This window comes from Bos taurus, chromosome 16, assembly GCF_002263795.3.
Source record: "Bos taurus isolate L1 Dominette 01449 registration number 42190680 breed Hereford chromosome 16, ARS-UCD2.0, whole genome shotgun sequence".
NCBI lineage: Eukaryota > Metazoa > Chordata > Mammalia > Artiodactyla > Bovidae > Bos > Bos taurus.
In genome coordinates this window covers 66,836,253-66,860,308 of record NC_037343.1, presented here as the reverse complement: position 1 = coordinate 66,860,308, position 24,056 = coordinate 66,836,253, and the positions used below count along the sequence as shown (strand labels likewise).

Here is a 24,056-nt window from a genome sequence, read left to right as displayed (position 1 = left end):
TGGGGAAGATTGAAGGCAGGAGAAGGGGATGACGGAGGACGAGATAGTTGGATGGCATCACTGACTCAATGGACATGAGTTTGAGCAAACTCTGGGAGTTGGTGATGGACAGGGAAGCCTGGCATGCTGCAGTCCATGGGGTCACAAAGAGTTGGACACGACTGAGCGACTGAACAAGAACAACTATTGAAATTTCCCTATTTGATTAGTCTCATGTGGCTCTCTCCTATGTATCAATGAAGAAACTTCAAAGATCTTGCTTTCCCAGTGTTCAGTGCACTGACTAGCATCAGGTAGCTCAATCATGTGCTGAACAAATGAATCAGGATGGAATCTCTGATGTGTCACTTTACTGTTAAAACTGCATCGTCTGATAAAAACAAAAGAGGAAATCAGAAGCAGGATTCACCATGGTTATGGGTGCAGTTACATGATAAAGAATGTACACGTCCCCTACATTCGGACATGTGCAGCCAGCAGTAGTTTAACCCTGAGCAAGATGGTCTGCCTCCCTAGGCCTCTTCCCCTCATCTGTGAAATAGAGGTGATGTTCACGGTGTCTTTTTTTTTTAACTTATTTTTTTATTGAAGGATAATTGCTTTACAGAATTCTGCTGTTTTCTATCAAACCTCAACCTGAGTCAGCCATAGATATACATATATCCCCTCCCTTTTGAACCTCCCTCCCATCTCCTGCCCCATCCCACCCCTCTAGGTTGATACAGAGGCTCTGTTTCATGGTGTCTTTCTTATAGGCAGTAGTAAGGATTAAGTGAAATGAAACGAAGTAAAATAAAATTCATCTCTTGCTTAGAGGCCATAGCAAGCACCCAATCATTCTGATCTGGTGTCATTTTCTTAATCACACAGCATATTTTCTTACGCTTGGACCACAGAAAGGAGTTACAGGAGTCTTTCATGTCTGATAGAAAATCAAGAGGAATATGTCTATGCCAAACAGAGCAGCACAGGGCACCACTCCAGAAGAAAGCCCTGGGTATTAAAAAGCAATGTTGGAATTAAAACATCCCTACACTGACAATCTGAAAGTTATAACAGTCATTAAGATATACTCTCATGGGACTTCTAAATATCATCATTGACCTCGTTAAAAAATGTAAATTTCTTGACAATTATTTCTTTATTTAATAAAATTTCTTTCTGCTATAACATAGTCAGCTAGCCAGCATTACTTAGGAGGGGGGAATAAAAGCAATCTACAAGTGTGGGATGTAGAGGGAGAGGTTTTGGGGCAGGGACTGGAAACGGAGACATCTGAAGCTATCAGCTGGAAGCAGTAGACAGAAAGGATTGGGAAACAGAACAAGTGAATCACCCACTGGATGATGGATCTTTTGTGTTAGGTTCTTGGACACAAGAATATAACATCTGTGGGTAACTTTGAGATTTCAAACTTGAACTTAAACCTAGGAAGCATTAATTGGATCACTGACAATCACCCAGTTTATAAAGAAACGAAAAACTTAGACTGTTCAGGTCCTTTTCCGTCTTCAAAGGTGAATTAAGTGCATCTCTGAGATGTGTCTTAACTTGTATTGCCAAAGAGTAATACCACACAATGACTTATATATCCCTGATGCTCAGCCAAATACTTGCTTTTCTTTGGTTTCTCTTTTATGTTAAATAAAGATGAAAGATACCTAGATCTTCTCCAAAAAAAATGAACAGGAAGAAAGAAAAAAAAAATTCAAGTAATCTCGAGAGAGTTGACACAAAATATAACCTGCTCGTTTAGGAAACTGATGAACTGGGTTAGGAGGATAAAGCACAATAATCAACAGATTCCTTTGGAAACAAAAGATGAAAAAAATCACTCTATTAAAATGAAAGGACTCAGTATGTGTATGACTTCACCACAGTTCTTATACCTATCAAATGTGCAGACATCATTATAGCATCTAGGTTCCTTAGAGTTTATAATATTTACATAATAGGAGAATCTGGAACAATTCGAAAAGAGAAACGGCTAAATTACATGCTAAAAATTTTGCAAATCCAATTTTAACACTGTCATTCTGCTTTTTGTTTTAAAAAAATCATTTACTTTGGTGGTTTTAAGGAATATATTGGTTTATGGGGCTCCAGAAACCCCTTCAGAATATCTCTTTTACACACATCAAAAAAAGAACCATCTCTCCAGCCTCTTCCCAGACTGTCCCACTCAAATTTATTTCCCAGCAACAACAAACCATCTGGTTTCTAACAAACACAGTGGCACAATTTCCCTACTTTGAAAGCAAAATAACAACACTATAAGGATTAAAACAATACTACTTAACATTTATTGGGCACTTAACCTATATTGGAACTTGGGAGGAACATTTCATATGCATTATCTCATTTAATATAACAACTTCCTAAAATGTATAATTCTACTATCTCCATTTTATATTTACATATCCCCATTCTCTTTTACAAAGAAACTGGGACTTACAGAGACCGTATCACCAAAAAATACAGAATTCTTATCAGTTAGGAAGACTTCCCTGCTAGCTCAGTTGGTAAAGAATCTGCCTGCAATGGAGGAGACTCCAGTTCAATTCCTGGGTCAGGAAGATCCGCAGGAGAAGGAATAGGCTACCCACTCCAGTATTCTGGCCTGGAGAGTTCCATGGACATGGAGTCACAAAGAGTTGGACACGACTGAATGACTTTCACTTTCACTTTTCACTTTTATAAGTTAGGATGCATTCATTTGTAAGGTACCGTAATGTTCAACTCTAATTGGCTTAAACAAAAAGATTACTGCCCTAATTCTTGAGCTTAGAGGTAGGATGGTCTGAATGTTGACTTAATCCAAAGGCTCTGGACTTCCTTAGCTCTTTAATCCCCCTCATATTTATTTCAAGCTCAGACTTGTATGAAGATGTCTGCACCAGACTTGGGATTTACATCCGTGCAGGACAATATACAGAAAATATCTTTTCCAAGACATCCTTAGCTAAGTCTCTTTGAGATTTAATGACCTTTCATGAACCAACTGAAAGGGGGATTAGAATTGCTATGGTTGACATAAACATTAAAGTCCATCCCGGTTGGCATTAAACTCCAGCTTATAAAAATGGGCAGTTTTAGTAATGCTTTTATCTAGTCCTCTTCTGCCTAGCTGAACTTAAAGATCAGGGTATCAACTGATAATCTAGGAGAAAAAGACTATTAACATAGCAATGGGTTAACTTTCTGTGATATATCTACATCTATACAATTTTCTGTAATTTATACCAAAATTTTTAAACTGTTATTCCTATAAATTAGTTGGTAATTTGGACCATAAAGAAGGCTGAGTGCAGAAGTATTGATGCTTTTGAACTGTGGTGCTGGAGAAGACACTTGAGAGTCCTTTGGACTGCAAGATCAAACCGTCAATCCTAAAGGAAATCAACCCTGAATATTCATTGGAAGGACTGATGCTGAAGCTGAAGCTCCAATACTTTGGCCACCTGATGTGAAGAACTGACTCACTGGTAAGGACCCTGATGCTAAGAAAGATTGAAAGCACAAGGGGAAGAGGGCAACAGAGGATGAGATGGTTGGATGGTATCATCGACTCAAAGGACATGAGTTGGAGCAAGCTCCAGGAGATACTGAAGGACAGGGAAGACTGGTATGCTGCAGTCCATGGGGTCACAAAGAGTCGGACACGACTGAGTGACTGAACAACAGAATTCTTTCTTAGGACTACGCATCGCCCCATTTGTTTAATAAGAAAGTCTGTACCTCTGTAGGGCTTATAATCTTCATTTAAGACAATAGTATTTTCAATTTTTCATAAGTCAATTTTCTCTGAGTGTATGAATATAAATTGTCACACTAATGGGACAGACAAGGTTATAGTCTAGCTCTGGGACCCAATCCTAATATTGTCCTATGTTTGTCATCATTTAATCACTAAATCATGTCTGACTCTTTATGACCCCATGTATTGTAGCTCGCCAGCCTCCTCTTTCCATGGGATTTCCCAAGAAGATACTGGAGTGGGTTGCCATTTCCTTCCAAAGGATCTTCCAGACCCAGGGGTCAAACCTGTGTCTCCTATACTGGCAGGTGGATATTCTACCACTGAGCCACAAGGGAAACCCAACAATAAAGTTATAAGGTTCTCCCTAGAAGTTTCAGTTCAGTCGCTCAGTTGTATCTGACTCTTTGCGATCCCATGGACTGCAGACCGCCAGGCCTCCCTGTCCATCACCAACTCTTGGAGTTTACTCAAACTAATGTCCATTGAGTCGGTGATGCCATTCAACCATCTTATCCTCTGTCGTCCCCTTCTCTTGCCTTCAAACTTTCCTAGCATCAGGGTCTTTTCAAATGAGTCAGTTCTTTGCATCAGATGGCCAAAGTATTGGAGTTTCAGCTTTAACATCGGTCCTTCCAATGAATATTTAGGACTGATTTCCTTGAGGATGGACTGATTGGATCTCCTTGCAGTCCAAGGGACTCACAAGAGCCTTCTCCAACACCACAGTTCAAAAGCATCAATTCTTCAGCGCTCAGCTTTCTTTATACTCCAACTCTCACATCCATACACGACTACTGGAAAAATCATAGCGTTGACTAGACAGACCTTTGTTGACAAAGGTCTAGAAGTTCATCTAATTTGTTTTGAGAATCTCCAAGTTATGCGTGCAGGTTCAGTCAGCTGCTCTTTCAAATGCACTAGGTGCCTGCTGACCGTGGCCATGACTCTTCTCACCTCTTCTCTTCTATAGTACCTTCTGCTGGGAACCACCCTGTCCTCTGGGCATGGTATACTTTGTTGCCATCAATGCCCCATCTGTCTGCACTGAATGCCACTACCACTCCCCCAAAAGCCTCATAACCCCCTAAGTGGGTGGTATCCTCACTGATAAAAGAGAGTGATGCTCTTCTCCACTATGCCCTACTTCATGCTAATGATATTGACTGTACCCAAGTCGTACATAATCCCATGTTAAAAACAACTCCAAATGTTGCCATTCCCATCATTAGGGTCAAACACAAGGTCAAAGGACAAGAAACCTAGTTCCAGAGAGAGACACCTTGCACTCTTCTCCAACTTCAGGCTCCCAAACTCTCATGCAGATGTTTATTCAAATAACTGTTAAGGTCTCCCCCTGTAGTTGTCAGACCTGCGCAGGCATTTCTGAATTGCTACAGTGGACACTGAGGGACACTTCCCTCATAGCTTCCCTCAAAGCTCAGGGATGCTTCCCTTGTAGCTCAGTCAGTAAAGAATCTGCCTGCAACACAGGAGACCCGGGTTCAATTCCTGGGTCGGGAAGATCCCCTGGAAAAGGAAATGGCAACCCACTCCAGTATTCTTGCCTGGACAATCCCATGACAGAGGAGCCTAGCAGGCTACAGTCCACGGGGTCACAGAGTCAGACATGACTTAGTGAGTCAACCACCACAATGGACACAATTCGGACTCAAGTCAAGTTTCCTCCAAAGGCTGTTTCTTACAAGAAAATTTGTTTACACTAAAGCAATATTCCATGTTTGTATATCATATATCAATAAAAAATATTTTAACTAAATTATTTACTCTAGAAATTTGCAATGTGCCGTTAGTTCCTGCATGATCTAATAGGAACTCTTTAGTTGTAAGAGAACATAGTGAACCATTCCTTTCAAGACAAGGAAGTTTGTCATGAAATGATCAGAACTTGTTTATTGACTATATTCCCTGTGCTGTCCATTAGGTCCTTAAAACTTATTTATTTTATGCTTATTAGTTTGTACCTTTTAAGTCCCTTCACCTATTTTGCCCTCTCCGCACCCATTCCCCTCCGGTGATCACAAATTTGTTCTCTGTGGGTCCGTTTCTGTTTTGTTACATCTGTCCATTTATATTATTTTTTTTAGATCCCACATATAAAGTGAAAATATATGGTATTTGTCTTTCTCTGTCTTATTTGACTAAGCATAATATGCTCCAGATACTTTATATATATCTGGAACATATCTATATATGGATATAGAGCATATCTATACAGCATATAGAGCATATCTATAGCCAAATTTTTATAAATATATAAATGTATATATAATATATATATTATATATACGTAAAATCCTGTGTTACAAAGAAAAAAAACCCCATCTTTTTAGCTCATATCAGAAACTTCACTGTTTACCACATATTAGATCACAAAAAAAGAGGAAAATAACACACACACATCCATATGTATGTATATATATGAGTATGTGTGTATATATCTGTGGATATATATTTATGTATGTGTGTTTATAGAAACACACACAATACACTTAATCATGCTGTTATTCTTCAATAGTTGAAAACTGTTCATTAAGAAAAATTTTAATACTAATTGCAGTAATGACAAACAAAAAATAAAATTTGATAGATACCCTGACCATAACAAATCAAACATGAATTATGCAAATGTAATAGCTTATCTTTTTTTGGCATGTTCCTAGAAACTTACCTGGGAGCCAAATAAGCAAACAAAATTTTATCATCACAGGTAGGGTCAAGGCGAAGTAACAGAAAGAGAGAATCACGACAATTAAACATACTTCAAACACATTTTTAGAAACCACAAAGATTTTCTTAATATATACGTTATAGACTATCATAAAAATTTTTAGATAAGTATATAGTTATTGGGCAATAGATTTTATTTTTTATTTTACAGATCAAACTTCATTAGAATTTGGCTCAATAACTAACTTCTTATATTCTAGTTTAGTGAACAAATGTAAAATGAGTCAAGGAAGAGTCAAATCAAGCCTCATTTTACCAGTTATCCAAAAGCTTTACATCAGAAATAAAAACTAACCTTACTAAACAATAAAAACTACAAAAATTTTCAAGTTCCACTAAATGAATTTTAAATAAATGTATACTCAAATCTAAATAATTTATCAGTATAGCATAACAGTGTCTAGAAATTAATACAAGATAAACCTATGCTTCTGCACATCAGTTTAATGCCTTTATTAACATGTAGCCCAGGGGGAAAAGCCTTTTTGTTTGAATTGTTCTTGAAATCAAAACTGACACAATTAGGTTTGCCCAACTGATATTGATAAGGTAGTGAATAATAAAGTAGCCCCACTTTATTAAACTGACCTCATTAACTTGTTTTTTGTCCAGATGGAACACTTGACCAGAACTTGTAGAGGCAATTTCTTCATAGACTCTGTATCCAATATGGCTTCTGTCATCACAATCTCCAGTAAGCACAAATACCACCTACAGTTTTTGAAAAAAAGAAGATAATTTAAAGGATTTGGGGAAATAACCATATGGTTATTGAGCACTTACTGTATATTAACATACTGCCAGGCAAGTGGGAGATATGTGTGTGTGTATGTGTGTGTGTGTGTGTGTGTGTGTGTGTATCTTCCTGATTCACACAATTTACAGGTGATCTTGAAGTTAACTTTACAAAAGAGGTAAAATTTACTTTGTCATCTATGAATCAAAGCTTGGAAATCTGACTTGTTTTGGCCATAGTTCAGTTCAGTTCAGTCACTCAGTCGTGTCTGATTCTTTGCGACCCCATGAATCACAGGACGCCAGGCCTCCCTGTCGATCACCAACTCCTGGAGTTCACCAAAACTCATGTGCATCGAGTCGGTGATGCCATCCAGCCATCTCATCCTCTGTTGTCCCCTTCTCCTCCTGCCCAATCCCTCCCAGCATCAGGGTCTTTTCCAGTCAACTCTTCACATAAGGTGGGCAAGGTATTGGAGTTTCAGCCTCAGCATCAGTACTTCCAATGAACACCCAGGACTGGTCTCCTTTAGGATGGACTGGTTGGATCTCCTGGCAGTTTTGGCCATAAGAACAAGGCAAAATGCACATTCTACTGGTTCCAAACTGATACTCAAGCTGCTGCTGTTGCTAAGTCACTTCAGTTGTGTCCGACTCTGTGCGACCCCATAGATGGAAGCCCATCAGGTTCCCCTGTCCCTGGGATTCTCCAGGCAAGAATACTGGAGTGGGTTGCCATTTACTCCTCCAATACATGAAAATGAAAAGTGAAAGTGAAGTCACTCAGTTGTGTCCGACTCGTAGCAACCCCACGGACTGCAGCCCACCAGGCTCCTCCATCCATGGGATTTTCTAGGCAAGAGTACTGGAGTGGGGTGCCATTGCCTTGTGTATTTCCACTTGATCTCTTAGTGTTTCTGCCTTGGTCATGACAAGATCATACCTAAACTAGATTACTGGTCTCAGAAAGAGGTGGAGAAACTTGCAAGGAAGAGCCAAGTCACCCAGAGCTCAGCTGAGATAAGCCAAAACCAAACTATGCCTAGATACACAAGTGAGCAAGCAGAGCCTAGGGCAACTGAGCCCGACAAACACGTGAGAAATACATGACTATTGTTTAAGTCACTGAGAGTTAGAACAGCTTGTTACTCAGCAATAGCTAACTGATACAATGAGTAATTGACTCAGACAAGATTTCACATAGGAGGTGACATTGGAAACACAGGCTTTTCTGTTAGGGCTGTGCTTTTGTCCGTTATATGGATAAGATGATAACAAATATCTTAATTAAACCCTAATCATTTCTTTTTCATATTGTGAAACAATGCATTTACATGCTATGTACAAATATCACATATCTATTTACATTAAATCACACATACATACATATTGGAGCCCTTATATATGGATCCATAATTGTAGCTGTTGACATTTGCCACACATGGGATAGTGAGAGTCGAGGCAATCTCTTACATGCTGTATTTCTTACAGCTGCATTCAGATGGAAGACTGGGGGCTAGGGGGTTGACTCCTACTCACCTGTGACTGTTTCTGCTGGATAAGCTGCAGCACCTCATGAGTGAGTCGATAATCCTTGGATCGCGCATCAGTGAAAACGTAGATGAAAGACCCAGGAAGGGAAATTTCCAAGGCAATTTTTATAGCTCCGATACTCATTTCTGGACAATCGCCACCACCCTGTTGAGAAACAATGAGAAAAATCCTATTATTTCACTAGCAGAAAAGAGATAGTTACGACAAATTGCCTTAGAAGCTCAAGAACCAAGAAAGTTCTCTTCATTTCTATTTTCTGTCCGTTTGCCACTGGATTAACCACTTTGGTTACAAGGAGATGGAAAAGATATAAAGTGACGTGGAGACAAAAACAACAACAACTGTAATTACGGATAAATAAAAAATTCACCCCAGATACACAAAATAGAAATTATTATATACTTTGTAATTAAATATTGATTGACTCCCATTCTCATACATGACTATTTCATACATCTCCTCTTCTCTTATTCTGACTCTTATTTGATGACCTTCCCTCTATTGTACTGGGAAGATAGATGCAATCAATAGAGAGCTTTCATAAACTTTTAACCTACAATAATAGTAGCCACATGCCCTGCCTTCATGGTGAAGGAATCATTTCACTCACAGCTAAGGCTAACTTCTCACCTGTGCCTAATCAAGGACATAGTTCCTGTGACCATCCCTTCTCTCCATTCCATTGTCAAAATTTTTCTTTTTACTGGATCATTTTCACCAGCAAACAAATAGACTGGTTTATCTCCTATACCCCAAGTTTCTGCTCTGATGTGACCAATCAGAGAAAACCTCCATGACCACCTTATGTAAAGTACAGCCCCATTGTAACTCTTTTCACTCTGCTTCATTTTTACTACTAACACATAATTTCTGTGTTTTATTTGCTATTGTATTAGGCTCAAAATAGGCTTCTCAGATGGTGCTGGCAGTAAAGAATCCACCTGTCAATACTGGAGATGCAAGAGATGCAGGTTCAAACTCAGGGTGGGTAAGATCCCATGAGGAGGGCGTGGCAACCTATTCCAGTATTCTTGCCTGGAAAATTCCATAGATAGAGACTGATGGGCTATTGTCCATGGGGTTGCAAATAGTCAGACTCAACTGAGCACACACTACTACTAGGCTCAATATATCATCCTAAACAAAAACAGCCCTCGCCCTAAGAGGAATTCCTGCCACATATATTTCCTTCAAGCACAGATGAATTTAAAGATAGAACTCAGCATGCTGTGTGTACAGTGTTAGACATTATAATTTAAACTTAGGACTATAGCCTACTTATATTATCATGTCATCAATGTTTTTTTCAAAATCACAGCTTTTAATGATTGTGAAATATTCTGTCTACATCCCATAATTTAGTCAGGCATTTCTCTACTGTTGAACATTAATGTTCTTTCAAATCTTCCTCTATTTTAAAGATATAAATACAAATCTATCATAGTATATCTATAATATATATTATATATTATAGTAATTTTATATTTTTTTTCCTCATGTTTCCTTAGCAGATATCAATAACTATAGGGCCAAGGAATGAACTTTTAACCAGGATGTTTTGAGCAATGAGTAAGTGCTTAAACCCCCTGCTAGGATTCAGGCACACAGATGAAGAAGCCAAAGCATCTTGTACTTAAGCAGCTCATGCCTACAAAAGGCAGTCAAATAAACAGCAGGGCAGCTTGGGAACATTTTGGGGTGGGAGGGCTTGTGATTCCACAGTCCACCAGAACCCAGTAAGAGTGAGCTCTTTCTCAAAATGAAAAGAATTACTTGATAAGGTTTTATTCTAAACTCTGGAAATTCTACTTGATTCTCCTACTGTGGCTTTCCCTAGAGTCCAAACAGTCTTTAATTTTGATACAGATACACTGAGCACCAGAGGTCTCAACAGGGTCATACAAAACCAAACATTAGAACTGTTTACCCTTTAGTCTGGACCACCTGAGCAATCTTTTCTTGCACTGGATCCCACTCAATGCTTTTGGCTTTTAAACATCATCAGTGGAATGAGTTGGAACCAAGCACCAACTGTTACAAATTACTTCTGAAACTGAGACACACTTTACAATGTCACACATCAAAAATCACGTCATTAAATAGTAGGGGGCTGGATACTGTAGTGACTTTCGAGAAGATAACAGCTATGGACTCCCAGAAATTTTATTGAGTTAGCAGGTCCTTCTATTTTTGCACTAAATGTTTCCTATCCTCTGTTACTGATAATGCATTTTCACAGCATCTAGTTTAACAAGTGATACTGTTCTCAAAAACTTGTACACATCTATCTTCAGACTGTACCTACCTCCCAAATTTCAATTTTCTATTTACAATTGCTTTTTAGATATCTACTTCTAGATGTTTTACAGGTATCTACAATTCAGGGCATCTACTATGGAACTCTTTATATTTTCCTCAACCGTATCGTCCCTATTGTGGGTACTGCCTGCCTAGAGGTTTAGTTCAAATCCTGAGTCACCTCTGACCCCGCCCCCGCCTTCCTTCACCTAATCAGTGGCCAAACCATTTTCCTTCTACATCCATTATGAATTTGTCCCCTCCCTTCCCCTTTACTTCCTACAATTCACTCTTCTTATCATTAATTGTATTACAAGTATAGCCTCCTATCTAATCTTCTGCTCTTCCGACCACCAAATTTTATATTTCCTGAAGTAAAGAGCTGCCTAGATCACATTCCTACTAAAATCTTTTATTAACTACTGTGCTGGATCAAATTCTCTCTCTAGCTTTCTATCTCCTGATGCTCCCTCTTCAAAAACTGCTTCCTTGGTAACTAGACTTAACCATGATAATCATCGTGAAATGTAGAGAAATATTAAATCACTATATTTTGTAACAGGAATTGTGTTGTAGATGAATTACATTTCAGAAACAAATGAACTCATAGAAAAAGAAATCAGATTGTGGTTACTAGAGGCAGGGGGAGGGGGAACATAATGAAGGTAGTCAAAAGGTACCACCTTGCAGTTATAACTAAAATAAGTACTAGGAATGTAAGGTACAACATGGTAAATATAATCAACAGTGCTGTATGTTACATATGAAGGTTGTTGAGAGTAAACTTGGTTCTCATCACAGGGGAAAATGTTTTTTTTATTTCTCTGGTTTGACCTTTGCACAAAGAAATATAAAACTAGAGATATCTCTCTGGTTTTGTATCTCTTTGCGACTCTTTGCAACCCCATGGGTTGCCAGGCTCTTTTGTCCATGGAATTCTCCAGGCAAGAATACTGGAGTGAATTGCCATTTCCTTCTCCAGGGATTGAACCCAGGTCTCCTACATTGCAGGCAGATTCTTTACCACTGAGTCACCAGGGAAGCCCCTATACAGTGCTGTATGTCATAATAATTATACCTCAATAAAAGCGGAGGAAAAAAATTGCTTCTTTTAATCTATTTTCTATTCTTTAATTATGCCCCTTGCTTCACACCTTAATTCCTTTAGTATTTTCAATTAAATTCTCTTTCTACTGTTCCATCTCAACCATCAAACATTCCTCACCGATGTGTGCATGTCTAAAATCTTCCATTTTCCAAAAGCTCTTTGATGGCAGTAATGGTGTGCTAAATCCTGAGTCCTCAGATCATAGCATTTGCTGACATACAGTAATTGCTGAGTAAATATTTGTCAGATTGAACTATTCTCCAAGTTCGAGATAATATGCCTTCCTCTCTTGAAAATGTTCTCTTTTCTCCCATTCAGATGTACTTTCTCACTCACTCTTCAGATGGACTCTAATTTGTTTTCTTCTTTATGTAACACATTTTCCATGGCAGAACAATTATTGGTGGTTGGGGGGGGGGTGGGGGGGTTATTGCATATAGCAAATGCCCTTGAATGAGCATGTGTGTACTAGGAAAGTGGGAAATAGCTACTGGGCACGTTGGTAACTTTAGTAGGTTGGCTAGGAATAATTTATACTTGTAGCCAACTTTGTATATCGGTAATGAATATCCTGGACTGCTCAAAAATTTATTAGATTCCTATTGTATTTTCAGGCTTCCCTGATAGCTCAGTTGGTAAAGAATCTGCCTGCAACGCAGGAGACCCCGGTTCAATTCCTGGGTCGGGAAGATCCACTGGAAAAGGGATAGGCTACCCACTCCAGTATTCTTGGGTGTCTCCTGTGGCTCAGCTGGTAAAGAATCCATCTGCAATGCAGAAGACCTGGGTTCGATCCCTGGGTTGGGAAGATCCTCTAAAGAAGGGAACGGCTGCCCACTCCTATACCCACTCTGGTATTCTGGCCTGGAGAATTCCATGGACTGTGTAGTCCATGGGGTCGAAAAGAGTCAGACATGACCGAACGACTTTCATTGTATTTTCACAAGCTGAAGCAAAAAAAAAAAAGGAAAAAAATTTCTCAGTTGTACTTGATACTGTGCATCTGAGTATAAATCACTATATAAATTATCCATTTCACAGCATTTGTTAAGTGGCCAAGTATACAATAATGCTGTGTGCTAAATAACTCTAGTAGAGATTAACTTGTTTTTTTTGCTGTCATCTAGTATCAAGGGCGGAGAAGGCAATGGCACCCCACTCCAGTACTCTTGCCTGGAAAATCCCATGGACGGAGGAGCCTAGTAGGCTGCAGTCCATGAGGTCACTAAGAGTCGGACACGACTGAAGCGACTTAGCAGCAGCAGCATCAAGGGCCTAGGAGAAGTCATCTGTCAGCGGGCCAAAAATCAAAATAGCTAAGTCGTATCCAGAGACACATACTAGGAATGGCAAGAATGATGAAAATGCTGTCCAGTTACTGAGTGAAGAACAATCTCTGAGCCACCTGACTTGCATTCAAATTTATCCTAAGAGGACCTCAGGATGTTCATCCCTCAGCATCATCCAGGAGTAGACTCTAGAGACTACTAGAATCCTTGGAAGTTTGTCTATCTCATCGTACAAGCAGGTTCCTGAAAAGAAAAATAAGTTTCTTTTGTCCAAAAGAAGTTAAAATGTTACAGCTTTAGAAAAGCCTCTAATACTTGAGTCTAATTTTCTAATCATTTTAAATCATAAATAACCACTAAAATCAGCAATAAAAGGAAGACTTTGGTTCTGTGCTATCTATTATCATAACTTCCCTGGTAACTCAGACGGTAAAACGTCTGCCTACATTGCAGGAGACCCGGGTTCAATCCCTGGGTCGGGAAGATCTCCTGGAGATGGAAATGGCAACCCACTCCAGTATTCTTGCCTGGAAAATCCCATGGACGGAGGAACGTGGCAGGCTACAGTCCATGGGGTCGCAACCAACAGTTGGACATGACTGAGCAACTTCACTTTCACTTTCTTTTCATTATCATCACCACTAACCAGCCGTATGTGACTGAGCACTGAAAATATGGTTAGTGAAACTAAGGAACTGAATGTTTCAATTAATTTAAATTTAAAAACTGAAGAAGCACTAATTCTTTATCCTGATGACATGGTAAAATGATAACATTTTAAATATAATGGATTATATAGATGATTAAAATTATTTTCAACTGTTTTGTTTTTTAATTACCTATGTGGCTCACATTCTTTTTGTTGGACAGCACTGCTTCAGAGTAATATGTCTGGTTTAGTTATGTAGGCTGCATTCTAGACTGTTATTTCTAAGGTTGTTGCTTTGATCTGAAAGTCTTCCATGAACTTTGCCTTTATGAAAAAGTTACCAGAAACAAAATTCAAGCTGCTTTAATTTCCTAAGGGTTAGGAATCAAGCTAAAATCTACTCCAGAAATCTGTAAATCATTTGCTTCATTTAAAATATATGTGTTATATATACACAAAGTTTATAAATAAAATTTGTACATATTTATATAAATGTATAAAATATCTCAGAAACTTAACTCACAGGATTGCTATAATGTTTCCCAAGTAATTAACTGATTTTCTGATCATTAAATTTAGCTAAAAGGCAGATTTGTCAGAATAGGACTAAAGAGAACCATTGTCAAAATGTCCAAGGTCCATGCTTATAAATACGCCGCACAATTCATATACTTTGGTTAATTTGTGTCAAACTCATGTACAAATTATAAAATTAGGACAATAGGATTGTGACTGAACTATAAAAACAAACTGTTTTCAGTTTCTAGTTCCAAACTTAAAAGGTAGTCCTTTAAAAGTCTTAATGTTTTCTGTTTTTACCTGCATAACAAGTAAAAATCTAAAATAATATTCTATAAAACATTTACAGTGGAGAAATTTAGAACTGATGAACCTAAACCTATGAAAAGTCTCATTAATTTAACTGACACTTCTGTTGGTAATAAGACACTCTACTTGTATTAACTCAGTGGATATCAACTCTGCACCAAGCACTGAGACAGCAGTGTCTCACACACTATGTTATTTACTCTCTACATCAATTTATGAAGTAGAGATCATTTCTAGCACATTTATTGACAGAGCACTAAATCTTAAAAACCCCTCTCCCAGAATCACACAATCAGTAACTAAAAGAGCAGGGATTTGAACTCAATTTTGCCTGGCCTGAGAGTCTACACAGACTCCACCGAGGCATTTAGTTTCCTTCATCAACTTCCGTGACCGCAAGTGTCTTATCAGAACCACTGAAAAAGCAGAAGAAAGATTCGTGTTCTCCTGATGCCCACAGAATATTGTGCTTTCTTCTATTACAACATTCGCTGACTTGTATTTATAAACTATCTGCTTCCTCCCACTAGATCACTGCTTCAAGGGGAACTCAGTATTCCACTGTTGCTTGATGAATGAGTGGATAAACAAATGAGTAGTGGGTAAATGGGTGAATGAGACTGTACAAAGCAATCTTGACAGAAACTACACATACTTACTTGCTATATTCAGTCTGAGCTTACCCAGGCCTGCTACTGCTACTGCTAAGTCATTTCAGTCATGTCCGACTCTGTGCGACCCCATAGACGGCAGCCCACCAGGCTCCGCCATCCCTGGGAATTCAAGTAATAAAACTCCAGAGCTAAGTCTCCTAAGAATGCAAGTGCCAAAAGCTGCTCTTTAACTAAGCAATACATATATGAATATGCATTGTAGTATGTAAAACTAACTCCCCTAAATCGATTGCCTTCCCCCCATTTTCTCTCTCCCCCTCCCTCCCTGCCACCCTCTACCCGCTTCCCAACATAAGGTCAAATTTTATATTTATATATAAAAACAAACACAGCAATGTATATGTATCACATATAAACCTGTAAACATACATGAAAATGAAGGCTGTGATGATATAAAGTTGCATAATGTGTTGAATTGCATAATTCCCTAAATATATGTAAGAAGGGCCTGACTCTGTTAAGGTTGTGTTTTTATTTAAACTCTGACACATAACTGATTTGTATTAGTAGGTTCATGCATCATTTTGTCTTTATAATTCTACTGATGGCTACAATTGATCACGTTGCCAAAGACACAAAGAGAGAAAAAAAATCAGAAGCATGCGACCTTCCACGGGAAACTGCTCTTGAGATCAAAGGGGAAAAGAAAACTGTAACTTCAGAAATACAGTGATAATTATGTTCAGAAAATAAATTATTGTCAAAAAAGATTAAATAAAAATGAACAGAAATCCTATCAGTCAAGGGAGTAATAAAACAGATTACCATGTAGTCTTTTCTAAATACAAAACAGTGGGGAAGTAGTACTGGAATAAACTGAACCTTTAAACCCTGACAGGCATTAAAGAAAAATCAAGTCTCTGCCCAAAACCTAATGGGAAAATTGCTCATCAAACAAAGGATCAGAGAAGGAAGAAGATTAATCTCAAAGCGGGCCTTTGCCTATGCCTTATTATTTCTCTTCCAGACCATTTCAATTCTATTCTCATCATCTATTTTCAATGGATTAGTGCTTGTACCAATTGTTTTCCAGTTACGCCTAACTCTAAGCAACCAAAAAAATGAAACATTTTTGGCAGGTTCATTTCTGAGTCCAAAAGACTGCCCGTTGGCATTACAACATTGACCCTTATTCTAACATGGCTACCATTTACTAAGCCTAGTTTCAGAGTGCAATTGTATTCCTTTCACATGGAACACCCGTGGTTTTGAATGTCTTATTTGCACAATTTTCCCTTTATGTATAAAATTTTGGAATGAAACTCCGTTATAAACTGTACAAAAGTTTACAACCCTCAGTTCACTTTCTAAAAATACAGTCGTGTGATTCTATAACCAAGAAAACAGAATGTACATGTGGAAACCATTAAATTACATTGAATTGAATTTAAAGTTGCTTCCAAGCAAGTATGAAATAAATCAGAATGACTGTAGAATCCTAATGCATCAGTGACATTTGGTCTGCATCACTTGTAGAAAATATGGCAGGGATGTACTAAGAGACAGAATATTTCAGAGTCCAGACTTCAAATCCCCATAATCAAAAAAAGAAGATGCCACATTCCAGGCAGTCCACCATGCTGCCTTTACTAGGCTGAAGAAGATGGAATCCAAACCAAGGCATCAAAGAACTGCTGACCTCAGTTCCAGGAACGCTGAAGCTTAACAACAACAACCATTTCCAGGCTTTCAGGTTATCACTTATCAGTAGTAAGGGTCTAACTCTTCTGAAACTGACCTTTCCATTTATTGGAATTTATTTCATGTTGAGCCTTAAGAGGATATTCAGTTCACTTGCATTGAAACAATATTAATGCGTATATATGGAATCTAAAAAAATGGTATTAATGAACCTATTTGCGGGGCAGGAACAGAGACACAGACGTAGAGAACAGGCTTGTGGCCAAGAGGGGAAGGAGAGGGTGGGATGAATCGAGAGAATGGCACTGAAATAGCTACAGCAGTATGTGTAAAACAGGTAACTAGTATGAAGTTGCCTGTAACACAGGGAGCGCAGCCTGGGGCTCTGTGATGACCCAGAGGGGTGGGATAGGGGAGTGGGGTGGGGGAGGCTCAAAAAGGAGGAAATACATGTGTACTAATGGCTGATTCATGTTGTGGTATGGCAGAAATCAATACATTGTAAAGCACTTATCACCTCCAATTAAAAATAAATTTAAAAAAATGTTAAAAGAATGTATATGCCAGGCACTTGATTAATAAGTCAGAAAATACTGTGCCTTCATACTTTAAAATATTTCAAAAGCTGCATAATGTACATGAATTATAATAGACCACGGTCCTTCCACGTCTTCCCAGGCGGCACTAGTGGTAAAGAACCTGCCTGCCAATGCAGGAGACATAAGAGGCCTGAGTTCAATCCTTGGATTGGGAAGATCCCCTGGAGGAGAACACGGCAACCGACTCCAGAATCCCATGGACAGAGGAGCCTGGTGGGCTATAATCCATGGGGTTGCAAAGAGTCAGACATGACTGAAGTGACTCAGCGTGACACACATGGTTGTTTCGAGAGGAAAACAGCATGTAAATAACCAAGCACAACAAAAATACCACCATAGAGCTTCTCGTGATCAGAAGACATATAGACGTGTTCAGGATTAACTCTAGGCGAAAATGCAAAACTACAAAAATGATACCTTGGAATTCTCAGAATACACTTCAGTAATTCTCCTCTTCCCTGATACTTAGAGAAGTCTATCCTTTTTCAAGCATTCTGTACCTTTCTATTGGGACCTTGTTCTTTTCCCATCAGATTAAGACACTGCCCTGGTTCCTGGTTGGAACAGGACATCCCAGGCAGCTTCAGTGGTAAGGCATCCACCTGTCATTGCAGGAGATACCGGTTCCATTCCTGGGTCAAGAAGATCCACTGGAGAAGGGAAAGGCTACCCTTTCCAGTATTTTTGCCTGGAAAATCCCAAGAACTGAGGAGCCTGGCAGACTACAGTCCATGATGTGACAGAGTCAGACAAAACTGAGTGACTAAGCATCCACACACTGGTCTCCTATCAGATGGCTCTCCTGTTTGCTCAGTGAGAAGGAGCCAGGGGAGGACAAGCGCACCAGCAAAGAGGTCACTGTAGCTAATCATCTTTGCTTATCTGAGGACTAAGCTTTCACCTTGCTCACACTTCCTCAGGAAGGCTTTCTTTCTCCCTGTCTTCTCTCTGCTATGACCCTTCTCTACCTTTGGACTTCCCTGGTGGCTCAGACGGTGAGAGCTTCTGCCTACAATGTGGGAGACCCAAGTTCGATCCCTGGGTTGGGAAGATCCCCTGGAGAAGGAAATGGCAACCCACTCCAGTACTCTTGCCTTGAAAATCCCATGGATGGAGGAGCCATGGACGGATGCTACAGTCCATGGGGACACAAAGAGTCGGACACGACTGAGCCACTTCAGTTTCCACTTTTCTCTACCGTTCCTCTGAATTCCTCAGGCTCTCCTTGCCCACTAAAATCTTCTTCCTTTCTGTTCCAACATTCACATGTGGATTTTATGTTTCCAGCATAACTGACATTACCTGTGTTTCTGAGTAACTGAGGAAGTTGTACTGTTGTGATTCTTTTTACTTAAGGTGATAAAAATATATTTCTACTGTGTATATTAGGTCTGGACAAAAAATTATCAACAGAATATACTTTTATTAATAAAATCATTATAATGTATGAACATTGCATTTATATGGAAGTTGAGATAGACAAGTCATTATTCTTAGAACTAGTAAGTAGTCACTAAGCAAGACTGGTTAACTAAGAGCTACATCATCTCAAAGGACGAGACTAATACATATAGACAGTAGCTACCTGGGGAGTTTTTTTTCTTTAAATCAACATGAATAAAGAAGAATGGAGACTTAGTTTAAAATTTATATATGGAAACCTGAGGGACTTAGCTGGTGACTGGACCAGTAATCAACAGTGGGATATGCCTGCCCAAGAAAGTCCATATCAGCCTCGAACACCAACAGAGGGTCCCAGACACTGCACACAGAAGGCCCAGGTACTGTCTGGTGAGACAGGCCAGTGCTATCAAATCTCTACCTGATGTTAGAGATGCCTGGGGTACTGATACGTGTCTGGAAGGGCTCCCAACAACTGACAGGTTAACTGAGCAAATAATACTCAAAGTCAATACCGAAACCAAGATTCCACAATTCTTGAGACTTTTTCAACACCTAAGAAGAAAAAAGATGGCTTCTTGAGAACTGCTTCTGATCAAGTTGGATTGAGAAGATTAACTCCTTAATTTGATTAAAGAAATTAATTTTTACTTTAAAAATCTTTAATTTTCCATTTTGTTGAAAGTGAGGTTTATAGTTTTTTCTCTAGGAGTCTAGGCTTTAGATTAAACAAAATTCTCCCAAGAAAAAACATTTTTTCCTCCATCCTTACCATCACCTCAAAAGAGACAAAATCAGGTACAGTACTTATTGTGGGGAATAGAACAATCCTTTGGTTGGCTTAATAGCATGAATGGAATAAATCCAGGCATCACAGGTCAGTAGACTCTTCTTAAAAATGTTATTTTTTCACATGTATTTATTTTACTCCACAATGACTCATGCATTTACACTTAAGAATGTATCCTTACATGCACACTCCCAAAAGAACATCAAGAAATGCCCCATTGCAATCCACCCCCAACCCATGTTAAGCATCTGCATATTCTGCTTTGAAAATGCAATCCAACAGTCAGAACACCCTTCTATACTCTCTTGTCCTTTGAAGTTCATGCAAAAGATCATTAAGAAATCAGCTAGCTATTTGCTTCTGAACAGGGTACTAGGATGGAAGTCTAGAAAGAGCCAATTATTCTCACTCAGTGCCCATCTTTAGCCCACATCCTACTTCCTAGAGATATAGGATTGTTTGTCCCTCAGAAAATTTAGTCCTCTAACAGAAAACTCCAGCAACAAACTAAAGTTTTAATAGATGCTTCAATCAGGCCCAAAGAAGCCTAACTCTAACAATAAAAATGATCAAAACCAGCTATGAACACAACCGCAGTATAAACATTACCTTTCAATCTCTTAAAATGCACTCTGCTCTTGTGTCTCTCCAAGATGACTGTGAGGTTCCACTTAAATAAGCTTACCACATTAAGTAGCAAGAAAACATGCTGAGCAAAGGAAGTGATTTTCAATTTACAGTTAACTGTGTCATTTGCTGCTCAGTAACTTTAGGTGAGCCAATTACTCAAAGTGACTGATGTAGAAGAGGAATTTTATTTTCTTTAGGTAAAACTGTTTCATTGAGAATGAGGCAGTCCTGCACCTACATCTGTCTTTAATTCTCTACTTTCCTACTTTGAAGTAAAATACAAAGAGAAATGAAATAAATAAATGTTAATTTGATTAGCTTACTAAGGTTACTTACACCAATATTTAAAAGGAAAGTAGCAAAGTGAGAAAGGACACTGGCTCGGACATTAAACACTTCCACTTTTGAAACTGCTCTTGCTACTTGCCAGTCTGACGACCTGAGGAAAACATGTTATCTAATACCTCAAAGTCTGAGTCTCTGAATTTGTAAAAAGGAAGATTAATAGTTGTGTGGGTTTGAATTGAGAAGGTGACTTTAATAAAACACATGTAAAATCTTTCACAAGGTACATGTTCCATAACTGTTGTCCCTTCCTGGTGGAATCACTTGGATAATAACTGTTGTCCCTTCATGGTGGAATCACTTAGATAACTGTTATCCCTTTATGGTAGAATTACTTGGATAACCGCTGTCCATTTACAGTAGAATTACTTGATGACTATCTTTTCTAAAAGACTACTGGAGTACCAGAGACAGTAGTAGTAAGAGTAGCAACAATAGCTAACATTTATCAAGCCCTTACTTTCAATCAGATGCTGTTCTACTATTCTTGTAGCTTTTACACATATCGTGAGTTGCATGCATTTGGCTCCTGTCACTTTCTTCCCTAAATGAAACACGTCATTCCTCCTGTAAAAGTGTGTATATATACACTGATAAATATGCATTTATAAGAAATGCATATTAAGAAAACTTAAGTGGAAATTGAAACTGCTTTCTTCAGTGGAATCACACCCAACACCAAACATAAAAATCATACCTTTTATAACTCTACATTATATCCATGTGTGTGTGTATGCACTCAGTTATGTCTGATTCTTTGTGATACCCAGTAGACTGTAGTCTGCCAGGCTCCCTTGTCCATGGGATTTTACAGGCAAGCATACTGGAGTTGTTTGCCATTCCCTTCTCCAGGGGATCTTTCTGACCAGGGATTGAACCTGTGTCCCCTGAGGCTCCTGCATTACAGGAGGAATCTTTACCCAGTGAGCCATCAGGAAGCCCACATTATATCTATGCTAACATATGATCCTTTCCCTCTTCTGGTTCTAGTCAATTTCTTTTCACTTTCTTAAATTTTTGGTTATATATCAGTTTTGCTTTTTAAATTCATATAGAAGACTTCTATAAATTTAGAAATGAAAAGGACACTTCTACATAGTAGCATGATTTGGAATACCTGAGATTAAATAAAATGTATACTGAATTGGCATCATAAACCAGCATTATCTCATCCTCAGTTTTAACAGTTTTTGCCTATCTGGCCATGGTTTTTCATAGTCTCTGTTGGCAGTTAATTTTAACATCAACTGTTCCTATATTATAGTAAAATATTTTTTCCCTTAACTTTAGTTTGTCTATTTACTCTTCTGTTCCAGTTAAAGAATGACAATAATTGTATCGAGCCCTAATTCATAACTCTATCTTGTTTCTGTGTGACAAGCTAGTTCACATATTTTTACTTATTCTTGCTTATATCAAGGTCAATTTTACTTTGTTTTTTTTGGAAAGAAACTGAGAGGTAGGAACATTTAATACAATTCATACAGTACATTTATAATGGGTATTTAGCACAGATTAGTTGTGCAAGTAGATTCAATCTGCTTTTCTCTTAAGGAGAAAAATATAAAAACACCAGGGGCCTCCATGGTGCTGTGCTCACTCACTCAGTCATGTCCAACTCTTTGTGGGCCCATGGAATTTTCCAGGTGGACCCCACCAGGCTCCTCTGCGCATGGGATTTTCCAGGCAAGAACACTAGAGTGGAATGCTACTTTCTACTCAAGGGAATCTTCCCAACCCACGGTGCACACTCATCTCTTGCATCTCCTGCACTGACAGAGGATTCTTAACCACTAGCACCACCTGGGAAGTCCAAGAGTCTTCATATTTAACACTAAAAATGTTGACATAGTAAAGGTAAACCTTAGTGGGCTTCCCAAGTTATTAAAAAAAAAAAAAGAACTGAAATTTGTTTGACATCAAAAAAATTTGATGGTCAATTTTATTAAAAGACTTCTCAAAGAAAAATTAATTTTATGTGAAGCATTTCAATTCTGGGGATCAATAGTAGAAATATCTTACTTTTTTACATTTCAAATGTTTGACTAATAGGCTTTTTTCTCGATAAAATATTTGAATAAAAGAGTATCATTGAAAGCATATCATTATCCAATGTGATACACCACATTAACAAATTGAAAGATAAAAACTATATGATTATCTCAATAGATGCAGAGAAAACCTTTGACAAAATTCAACATCCATTTATGATAAAAACCCTGAGGAAAGCAGGCATAGAAGGAGCACAGCTCAACATAATAAAAGCCATATATGATAAACCCACAGCAAACATTATCCTCAATGGTGAAAAATTGAAAGCATTTCCCCTAAAGTCAGAAACAAGACAAGGGTGCCCACTCTCACCACTACCATTCAACATAGTTTTGGAAGTTTTAGCCACAGCAATCAGAGAAGAAAAAGAAATAAAAGAAATCCAGATTGGAAAAGAAGTAAAACTCTCACTGTTTGCAGATGGTATGATCCTCTACATAGAAAACCCTAAAGACTCTACCAGAAAATTACTAGGGCTAATCAATGAATATAGTAAAGTTGCAGGATATAAAATTAACACACAGAAATCCCTTGCATTCCTATACACTAACAATGAGAAAACAGAAAGAGAAATTAAGGAAACAATTCCATTCACCACTGCAATGAAAAGAATAAAATACTTAGGAATAAATCTACCTAAAGAAACAAAAGACCTATATATGGAAAACTATAAAACACTGATGAAAGAAATCAAAGATGACACAAATAGATGGAGAAATATACCATGTTCATGGATTGGAAGAACCAATATAGTGAAAATGAGTATACTGCCCAAAGTAATCTATAGATTCAATGCAATCCCTATCAAGCTACCAACGGTATTTTTCACAAAGCTAGAACAAATAATTTCACAATTTGTATGGAAATACAAAAAAACTTCAAATAGCCAAAGCAATCTTGAGAAAGAAGAATGGAATTGGAGGAATTGACCTGCCTGACTTTGGACTATACTACA

The 24,056-nt window shown here is 38.3% G+C and overlaps 1 protein-coding gene across 3 annotated transcripts in view; it reads right to left on the bottom strand.

The window, feature by feature from the left end:
• Positions 1–24,056, bottom strand: part of HMCN1 (hemicentin 1) — a 540,104-nt gene that overhangs the window by 385,427 nt on the left and 130,621 nt on the right. For all 3 annotated transcript variants that reach the window (XM_010813560.4, XM_024976236.2, NM_001192537.3), the window contains exons 3-4: positions 8,783–8,941; positions 7,097–7,219 (exon numbers count right to left, since the gene is read on the bottom strand). In XM_010813560.4, the coding sequence (XP_010811862.2) occupies positions 7,097–7,219; positions 8,783–8,941 (282 nt within the window). The remainder of the gene's footprint in view (positions 1–7,096; positions 7,220–8,782; positions 8,942–24,056) is intronic.